The sequence below is a fragment of the Chiloscyllium plagiosum genome, chromosome 16 (genome assembly GCF_004010195.1).
Source record: "Chiloscyllium plagiosum isolate BGI_BamShark_2017 chromosome 16, ASM401019v2, whole genome shotgun sequence".
Lineage (NCBI taxonomy): Eukaryota > Metazoa > Chordata > Chondrichthyes > Orectolobiformes > Hemiscylliidae > Chiloscyllium > Chiloscyllium plagiosum.
The window spans coordinates 68,377,300-68,388,279 of NC_057725.1; the positions used below are offsets into that span (position 1 = coordinate 68,377,300).

General features: G+C 46.8%; 1 protein-coding gene across 2 annotated transcripts in view; it reads left to right on the forward strand.

Moving 5' to 3' along the window:
* The window catches only part of LOC122557989 (carnitine O-palmitoyltransferase 1, liver isoform-like), a gene marked incomplete in the record, with an annotated part of 56,366 nt that overhangs the window by 33,091 nt on the left and 12,295 nt on the right, over window positions 1-10,980 (forward strand). For both annotated transcript variants that reach the window (XM_043706290.1, XM_043706291.1), the window contains 2 exon segments: window positions 957-1,152; window positions 1,946-2,134. In XM_043706290.1, coding sequence (XP_043562225.1) covers window positions 957-1,152; window positions 1,946-2,134 — 385 coding nt within the window.

A 10,980-nucleotide genomic window follows, 5' to 3' on the forward strand; every position in this document is an offset into this window, starting at 1 on the left:
CTCCCTCCCCTCCCCTCCCCTCCCTCACCCTCAATTCCCTCCTTCACCCCCTTATCTTTACCCTCTCATTCCCACCTTCATCCCCTCACTCCCATCCCAAAAACACGTCCCACCCACGGGCCACATCCCCACCTCCCACTTGCTGTCTATTGCTTCATGTTAGAAACGTTAAGGTCGGGGGTAACTGCTCACACAAATAAACTGGGCAGCTTGGTGTGTGTGAGCAATGACATGAGAGATCCAGTGGTGACACAGTGCAGAGGGATCCAGTCTGGGGGTTAGTGTGAGGGATCCAGTGGTAAGACAGTACAGAGGATTCCTGTGTGAGCAACAGTGACAAATCCAGTGGTAAGATAGTGTGGAGAATCCAGAATTTGAGACAGTGTAGAGTGTGTGTGTGTGAGAGAGTGAGAGAGGTCACTCTGTGTCCTCTCACTGTCTCCTGAAGGGAACCTGGGGTCCCTGGGGGCACATTCTTGCAGTATCCAACCAGCTGCTGTGGAGCTCCCTCCTCCCAACCAGTCTTCCCATCCCATTTTGATAGGGCATGCCCCGGGGTCATTTGTGTTCCACTAAAATGACGACTGCTGAACAAAGGTGACGTGAAGAGGTTGCCCAACAAAAGCTGCAGGCTCTCCCACTTGCCCGGACTGCACCTTGTCTCTTGTGTCTGGATATCGCCATTCCACCCTGCACTCCTCTGTCACTCCACACCAGCCTGTGTCTACAGTTTGTGTGTGTGTGTCTGTGTCTCCGTTTCTGCTGGTGCTGGTTTCAACACTAGCACAGCAGCCAGAGCTCAGAGCTCATTCCCCAGCATCCCTGTGGCTGCTTTGACTTTCCATCTCTAGTAAAACTCGCGGTTCCTCATTGTCCTTGTGCGTCACTCTCTCTCTCTGTCTGTCTCTTTCACCCTCTCTCTTGTCTCTCATGACATCTCTTGTGTTGCCCCTTAGACACTCTGCAGCACCTGAAGGACAGCAAACACATAGCTGTCTACCACCGGGGACGATTCTACAAGGTCTGGCTCTATCACAACGGCAGGCTCCTCAAACCCTGTGAGATCCAAACTCAGATGCAGAAAATCCTCGATGACCAGTCACCAGCCCAGCCTGGGGAGGAGAAACTGGCAGCTCTGACTGCAGGAGACAGGTGAGTGAGAGAGAGAGTCCGGGATTACCCAGGATCTCCAGCAATCCCACAGACTTTGAATGCGAATTCATGCCCTTTTCATTCCCGAGACCAGCAGGGGCTGAGACCTTGCAGCTCCCCCAGAATTTAAACAGTTATTGGGATTCGAACCTGTGGCTTCTGAGTTAGTATCCAGTGCCACAGCATCATATCTACCCACAGCTTCATGTAATAGCGCCCCGAGGAGGCAGTTCGATATTTGCAACAAATGCTTGTGTGACAAGAGTGCCAGTAAAGCTGACTCTGGCTGTGAAGAGTGCACCCTCGCTGCTACTCTCTGGGCTTCATGTGTTTCACCTGATAACTGTTTCTCTCTTCATGTTCCCTGCCCAGGCTACCTCATTGAATGTTTTTAAGGCAAAGATAGGTCGATTTTCTTTTTCAACAGTCAAGGAATTAAGGTTTATGGTGAGCGGGCAGGTAAGTGGAGCTGAGTCCACAAAAAGATCAGCTATGATCTTACAAAATGGCAGAGTGTGGGCTCAACGGGCCAGATAGAACATAGAACATTCCAGCACAGTACAGGCTCTTCGGCCCTCGATGGTGCGCTGACCTATGGCACCAATCTGAAGCCCATCTATTCCATTTTCATCCATATGTTTATCCAATGACCATTTAAATGCCTTTAAAGTTGGTGAGTCTATTACAATGCAGGCAATGCATTCCACGCCCCTACTACTCTCTGAGTAAAGAACCTACATCTGACATCTACTCCTGCATCTATTTATTCTGTTATGATGTTCTTCTGATCTAGGGTCCCCTGGGCTAAAGCACGGAGGTCGTTCTTCAGCCAGGGCAAGAACAGAGTGTCGTTGGACACCATCGAGAAAGCTGCTTTCTTTGTAACACTGGATGACACCGAGCAGGGATTCAGGAAGGAGAATCCTGTGAAGTCCCTCGATGATTACGCCAAGTCTCTGCTTCACGGCAAGTGCTACGACAGGTCAGTAACTGGAATGGAGCTGGAGGTGATTGGGCAGGCTGAGGATCTAGGCCCCGGGCCAAGGGCGCCGGGCCAAGGATTCAAGAGCAATGTATGAGGGAGGAGAGTGGGAAGGTGGGTATCACTGGGAGGATGACAGGGCCATCTGTGGGGGCAGGGCGATTAGAATGTGATTGGCTGGTGGCAGTGTGACTTTCTGAACGGGAAATCACGACAATCCCCAGGGTTTAAAATTTGTATCTCTTGGGGTAAAGGAGAATCAGGAAATGTTCTGTATCTGGATTTTCAAAAGGATTCACCGAGCGTGTTACCTAAGAGAAGCTTGTTGAGTTGGAAATAATACTTTATCATGGTGTGGTTTTAGATTAGATTAGATTACATTACATTACAGTGTGGAAACAGGCCCTTCGGCCCAACAAGTCCACACCGACCTGCCGAAGCGAAACCCACCCATACATTACCCCTTCCCTAACACTACGGGCAATTTAGCATGGCCAATTCACCTGACCTGCACATCTTTGGACTGTGGGAGGAAACCGGAGCACCCGGAGGAAACCCACGCAGACACGGGGAGAACGTGCAAACTCCACACAGTTAGTCGCCTGAGGCGGGAATTGAACCCGGGTCTCCGGCACTGTGAAGCAGCAGTGCTAACCACTGTACCACCGTGCCGCCCACAAATGGTTAATGGACAAAACACAGATTAATGGCTGACGTGCTGTGACCAGTTTATATTGTCCTTTTATATTCATGACTTGTAAGAAGGGACTGAGTGTAATGGTCCACATATTTGAATAAAATTAGGTAGAAAGAGGAGAGAGAGTGACTAGAAGGTTAAAGCATATGGAATTGAGGGAAACTTGGTGAGATGGATTAGAAACTGGCGCAGTAATGGGACACAGAGGGTAATGGTAAAAGGTTGGTTGGGTGACCGGAGGCCTATGTCCAGTAGTGACCACAACGATCAGTACTGAGACCCTTATTGTTTGTTATATACATAAGTTATATCAATGAAAACGGGGAGGGGGCAATATTAAGCAAATTTGTAAACAACATGAAGATTGGGAGAGTGATCAATAGCGAAGAAGATGGTTACAGGACGATGTAGATGGCGGTTGGTGAGATGGGTAGACTAGTGGCAGATGGTATTTAACCCTGATAAGTGCAAGGTGATAGAAGCAGAAACAAAATGAAGGAGTATTTAATGAACGCAGGACACTGGGTAACTTAGAGGAACAAAGGGATCTTGGAGTAATTATTCAAAGATCCCTGAAATAGGATAGTTTAGAAGGCATGTGGGACATTTGCTTTCACCAGTCAGGACAGCAAGGAGGTAATGTTGGAGTTGTACTGAGCATTAGTCAGGTCACAACTGGAGTACTGTTCTGGTCACCTCACTACAGGAAGGATGTGATAGCACTGCAGGGGTACAGAGGAGGTTCACCAGGATGTTGTCAAAGATGGAGAGATTGAGTTATAAGGAGAGACTAGACAGACTTGGAGTGTTTTCTTTCGAGCAGGGAAGACTGGAGGACATGATTGAGGTGTGTAAGATTATGAGGGGCAAGGACAGGGTGATTGAGGTCAGCTGTTCCCCTCAATTGAGGAATCAGTCACAGTTTTAGGCTAAGGGGCAAGAGATACAGAGGGAATTTGGAAAAATAATTCTTTTTACGCAGCAGCTGGTGGGAATCTGGAATACACAGCCTGGGAAGGTAGTAGAGGCCAGAAACCGAACAACCTTTTAAAAGATATTTGAATGAGTATTTCAAATATCATAACATTCAAGAATATGGGGCAAGTGCAGGAAATTAGGATTGCCACGCCTTTAATGGTAGTTATGTCAGTGCATACTCAATGCACCAAAGGGTCATTTCTGTGCTATATGAATCTATGGCTACAGGGGCAGAATGATACTTTCAGTGAGTGGGCAACAAGTTGGGGGATGGAGTATAATGAGAGAGAATAATTGCTTGGTGCAACAGACAATCAACATTCCAGAAAGCAGACAAAAAGCTGAAACTTCCTGTTGTTCAATGACCAGGAGGCAGAAGACAGACTGGATCTCAGGAACACCACTGTACTGCATAGGAACAGGGTGCTGATTGGTCAGGCCATCATGAACATGAAGATGAAGCAAGAAGAGTTAACTGTTGATCTTCATTGCCTGAGCAGACAGGTGGATTCTGATTGATCAGTGTGTTGCCAAGGGGATGTGGCAGTGTTGTTGGGCTGTCTCCATGAGCCTTTCCTTTTGGAAAGGGCACAACATCTTGCACAATTTCCTTGTGTCTGCATAAAACCAGGGACTGTGTGTTTGTGTATGGAGCTTCAAGCACAGGCACTGGCACTGTGATCTTGGCGGATCATCTTAACATGGACTTCATGCTAAGTCTCAGTACAGTCTAGATTATTCTGTAAATGATTTCCAATTACACATTGCATCAAATGATGGGTAGACTTTTCTGAGATTTGCAAGCATGGTCTGGTTGAGCACAATTGATGTGCTGTCCACTGCAAATGAACAGGTTCTGCCAGTCACTAGGGAGTGTGGCCTACAGACCTACCATCACACCAGCACTGAAACTCGCATACCACATTACTCATTTGTGTAGAAGAGAAATTGTCCAATTGGCTTAACAGCAACATCTTGTTAGTTGCAGAAAACCACTTATGGATTTATTGCAGTAAATAATAGCAGCAGCAATGTGAGACAGGTAACTTCAGCTGTTGGTCACATTTTTGAGACACTTTCCCCTTTTTTTTTTTAGAGAGATCTAGTCAGGGTTAGAAATGTTGAGCAAAGACCCATGCCTGAGTTTGCACAATTCACATTGAGTGATGATTAGATCAGAATATGTGGTACAATGCAGGATCGTTTGGAAATGTCCCATCTCAGTGTCAAGCATCCACAATGAGCAGACAGCTAGGACCATAATCACCAATCAGATTGATCGTGTAGTGGGTAAGACTGGGAGAATCCCAATGTGCACATTGACTGGTGAATGTAGACTTGCTATATATTGTGGAGAGAATCCATTATGTAACTTCTCAGCTAACACGTTGAGGCAGGAGTTCGTTTGGACTTCATTATCAATTGTGGAAAGAAATTCCTTCAAGCATTGAAATCCTTCAGATTCAAATAACACAGAAGTCTCATATCAGACGTACGGAAGGAATGGGCTGTTAGTGGTCTTTCCATTGAAAATATTAGTGAGAGCTGAGTCAAGAGGATATTTCCATGACTGCCATCTATTTGGGCGGACATGTGGCACTGAACTGAACTCAGTTGTATGCGTTGCTATGTTTGTGAGTTCCATGAGGATAGTTTCAGATATAGGTGGCACAATACAGTGACGTTATGCCAACGTCAGTGGACTGAATCAGATGTGGTTTTATTTTGGCTAAGTACCAGTTATGTCAAGTTTTTTGGAGGGTTTTTAACCATGAGGCCTAGTCAGTTTACCCGTCACAGCCATCTGGAGGGATGCCCAACACTGTAGGAGAAAGGTCAATGACTTTCTCCACCCCAACAGTATAAATGCCACCATCTCCTGTCTGATGTATCACACTCTAATCTGGTAATGTACACCCCCAATCATGGCTCACAGTCTACCATTCTCACTATTGCCTGCAATGTCTCTCCAACTCATCCTTGTGTACCCCAGCTTGTGACACCACTACCCCCTGAAATAACCCTCTTTGCTGCCTACTCATTCACTTGGGACACCTCCCCACCTGCAGCACCAAGAGTAGTTGTGCCACCCACTTCCATCTCCCTTAGTACCCACATCTCTTTCATTGTAGGAGAGTAACAGCCCAAAATAGGGCAGAAAGAGCCAAGGATGGTCGGCAGCCCTATGTTCGGTTCCTCACCCGTTATGAGGAGAGAAACCTGATCCTGACCATCTTAAGCAGGTTCAGATCCGGTATTAAAAGCTGCCTTTACCTTACTGCGCAGGGATCCCTCTTGCATTACCTGACAACTATGTCAAACGTTCTAGCTGTGTGTCTGGTAAACAGCGCAGAAAGATAGTAATAATGTGAGGCTAGTATGTCTGGCTGAAGGGACAATGTGCAAAATGGCAGCACGAGGCAGTGATGCTGTGAGTCTCCAGATAGGCTCAGAGTGAGTGAGCCCTTTGACAGGAAGTGAGGAGCCTGGGCACATAACCGGGTGCAGCTAGGAGTATGTCCCTGAGCGCACAGTGTCCTTGCTGCAGCATTACAGTGAGAGCCACCAGGGCAGCCCAAGATGTAAAATTGAAGGGCAGGAGCATCCTGTAAGTGTTTGGGAGATGCACCATGAAGGTTCATAGAGGCTGGTGTATGACAGATTCAAACGTCCTTGGAGGTGGTGTGCATTAGTGCCCTTGCAGTGTGCCCAGTTAGTGTCCAATGTGCAACAGGAGTGGTACTGAGCAAGCAGGAAGCCAGGTCTGCTCTGACTTCCATTTCCTAAGCTCGAGCTTGTGTGGTGAGAGAGGAAGCTGACTATTAATAAGGTGAGTTGTGGTGTTAACAAGGTGTTTAACAAGCTTTAATTCCCCCTTCATTGGCATCTTGCTGGTGTCTCATGAGAATCTCACCTCACTCGGTTTCTCTCACAACTCTGCCCCAAACCTCAGCAGAACCCACATTGCTGAGAGCCCTGTAATGGCTTATCTGAAGCTTTGTTAGTAAAGGAATTGGCAATGTTGAAGGAGCACGTGAACAGCCGGTCACTCTCAAGGTCTTGTGTAGTTTTAGTGAGTGTAAAAGAGTCTCGCACAGAGTATGAGGAAATCCCATTTTGAATTGGTTGCAATTGGGTTCAGCCATTGAACAGAGCTAGTTACAGAGTGGGCTGTAAGGAGGACATCATCTTTACCTGTTGTGGGGCACCCTGTACTTAGGTGAGCTCAGTGAAGCACAAACATGAATCCTGTTGTAGACACCCTCCTGGCTGGTTACCAATTTGACAAAATTCCAACCATCAACTTGCTCTTGAGGGTGACTGTTCACAATGTGCAGTGGCAGATCCTGTTGTTAGAAACTGTGGAACAACCATTGAGCACAGTGTGTCATTAGAGTCAGAGAGATGTACAGCATGGAAACAGACCCTTCGGTCCATGACGACCAGATATCCCAACCCAATCTAGTCCCACCTGCCAGCACCCGGCCCATATCCCTCCAAACCCTTCCTATTCATATACCCATCCAAATGCCTCTTAAATGTTGTAATTGTACCAGCCTCCAACACTTCCTCTGGCAGCTCATTCCATACACGTACCACCCTCTGCGTGAAAACATTACCCTTAGGTCTCTTTTATATCTTCCCGTCTCACCCTAAACCTATGCCCTCTAGTTCGGGACCCCCCAACCCCAGGGAAAATACATTGTCTATTTATCCTATCCATGCCCCTCATGATTTGTAAATCTCTATAAGGTCACCCCTCAGCCTCCGACGCTTCAGGGAAAACAGCCCCAGCCTGTTCAACCTCTCCCTGTAGCTCAAATCCTCCAACCCTGGCAACATCCTTGTAAATCTTTTCTGAACCCTTTCAAGTTTCACAACATCTTTCTGATAGGAAGGAAACCAGAATTACACGCAATGTTCCAACAGTGGCTGAACTAATGTCCTGTACAGCCGCAACATGACCTCGCAACTCCTGTACTCAATACTCTGACCAATAAAGGAAAGCATACCAAACGCCTTCTTCACTATCCTACCTGCCTGCAACTCCAGTTTAAAGGTGCTATGAACCTGCACTTCAAGGTCTTTTTGTTCAGCAACACTCCTGAGGACCTTACCGTTACGTGTATAAGTCCTGCTAAGATTTGCCTTTGCAAAATGTAGCACCTCACATTTATCTAAATTAAACTCCATCTGCCACTCCTCAGCCCATTGGCCCATCTGATCAAGATCCCATTGTATTCTGAGGTAACCTACTTCGCTGTCTGCTACACCTCCATTTTGATGTCATCGGCAAACTTACTAACTATACCTCTTGTGCTCATGTCCAGATCATTTATATAAATAACGAAAAGTAGTGGACCCAGCACCGATCCTTGTGGCACTCCACTGGTCACAGGCCTCCAGCCTGAAAAACAACCCTCCACCACTACCCTCTGTCTTCCACCTTCAAGCCAGTTCTGTATCCAAATGGCTAGTTAGGAACCTTGTTGAATGCCTTACTGAAGTCCATATAGATTACGTCTACTGCTCTGCCCCTCATCCTCTTTGTTACTTCTTCAAAAGACTAGTCACGTTCGTGAGACATGATTTCCTATGCACAAAGCCATGTTGACTATCCCTAATCAGTCCTTGCCTTTCCAAATACATGTACATCCTGTCCCTCAGGATTTCCTCCAACAACTTGCCCACCACTGACGTCAGGCTCACCGGTCTATAGTTCCCTAGTTTGTCCTTACCACCTTTCTTAAATAGTGGCACCACATTAGCCAACCTCCAGTCCTCCGGCATCTCCCCTGTGTGTCTTCAGTAGATATCATCCTGTTTGGTAAGCATGACTAATGTGAGGCTTTAATGGGGTTTATATGTCTGGATATTGTGGCTTACCTCAGGATTACATTTGTTAGATATTCCACAGTATAAATAGGACCAGATTCTTCAAGGGATCTTTCAGGCCTACAGCATCATTGCTGGACCCTGGAGAGATAAAGGATTCTGTTGGAGATTGAAACATATACATTGCACCCTTTGGTGGAAAACTCAATGTACATTCATAACCCTGTTATCAGCCTGCTCCAGCTCATGCTGCATAAGGGCTCACTCATGGAGATGTACAGCTCAGAAAAAGGTCCTACAGCCCATTGAGTCTGCTCAACAGATTGTGGCACTGTGTCTCACCGAGCAACAGTATTGCATTTGTAATCCTCACAACAGTCTATCCACCATTAGAAATAATTGGGTGATTTAGAAATCACTTACTGAATGATGCAGACTGTGCTGAGACTTAGCCTGGAATCTAAGTTAAGATGATCAGCTCTTAATGCAGTGCATTTGCCTGTGCTCGAAGCTCCATACACAAACACACAGCACCTTTGTTTTATGTAGACGTAAGAAATTTGGACAGACATATACCCTTTCCAGAAGAGAAAGGGTTCATGCAGACAGTCCAACTCTGCTGTGTTCCCTGCAATCAGAATCCACCTGCCTGTTCTGGCAGTGAAGATTGACAGTTCGTTCTTCATCTCCACGGCAAGTATGGCCGGACCGGTGTTCCTGTGTCCCAGTCTGCCTCCTGCCTCCTAGTCCTGAGCAGTGAACAGTGGGAAATTTCCTCTTCTCGTCTCCTGTCTGCAGTCTTCAATGAGGGAGATGATGGGAAGAATCCAACTATTGGACATTGTTCAACAGATCATAAAAAATTTAAGTAAGAACAAATTACAGCAGACACTGGAAACTGTACTGAAAACGGCAAGTCTGGAAATCACAGCAGAACAGACAGCATCCGTGGAGAGAGAGCAAGCTAACATTTTGAGTGTAGATGACTCTTCATCAGAGCTGCAGTGAAGTGTGGAGGGATAGCATTTATGCAATATTTTGGGGGGTGGGGATGCGGCTGTGGGGGGTAGTGGGTGTCGGGTGCTGGTGAAGAAAAGAGTTTGATAGTTCAGATTAAGTGATCAGTATGTGGAATGGCAGAACAATGTCTCCTGCCAGATTTGAAAGGACAGTAACTGGGTTTTGCGGGAGGGGAGGTATAATAGCAAGCTACAGCAAAGGGAAGAAATGGTTCACAATTTTAAGGTGTCTGGCTTTGGCATGCTGCAGTGTTCCAGTGAGAAACCAAATGCAGACTTGGTGACGGCTTTGCGGAACACCTCCGGTCGGGGCATAAGCAGGATCTCGACCATCCCATCGCCGGTCATTTTAACACAGAGTCGTGCTCGCGTGCCCATGTGCCTGTCTTTGGCATGTTGCAGTGTTCCAGTGAATCACAGCGTGTATTGGAGGAGCAACATCTCATCTGCAGACTAGGCAGTTTACAGCTTTCTGGACTTAACATTCAGTTCAACACCCTCAAATTGTGAACCATTTCTTTCCTTTCTTTTAGCTTGTTATCATGTGCTCCCCTTTCCCCACCCCAGTGGGACTGTCTGTGAGACACATCCAGATCATTTCTGCCATTCTCACATTTCGAACACTTAAGCTGAACTATCAATATCTTTTCTCCATCAGCACACTATACCCACTACCTCCCCGCAACCCCAACCCCCTCTCCAAAGTGTTGCATAAATACTGTCCCCTCCACCCCGCTTAGCTAGACTCGAAACATTAGCTTGCTCCCTCTCAAGGGATGTTGTCTGATCTGCTGTGATCTCCAGCGTTTGGCTGGACATGAAGCATCGAGTTAGTTTGCAGTGCAATGAATGGGAAAGAATCACGCTGGTGTTTACTACAAAACTAGGCAGAGTGTAGGAATGTTACTGCAAAAGTACAAGCCAGGCCTTTGAACACTCAGCACTGCTGTGATTCCCGTACTAAAGGAAGGATGATTTTACATTAAAATAGGACTGTAACAGGATATCACTGGGTCAGCTCCGGAGAGTAAAGGCCCAACTAGTGAGGAGGAATTGAGCAGGTTGAGCCTGGGGTTTGGGGACAATAGTGAGGGTGGAATGTGAGGTAAAAACAATAACTGCAGATGCTGGAAACCAGATTCTGGATCAGTGGTGCTGGAAGAGCACAGCAGTTCAGGCAGCATCCAACGATCAGCGAAATCGACGTTTCGGGCAAAAGCCCTTCATCAGGAATAAAGACAGAGAGGCTGAAGCGTGGAGAGATAAGCTAGAGGAGGGTGGGGGTGGGGAGAAAGTAGCATAGAGTACAATGGGTG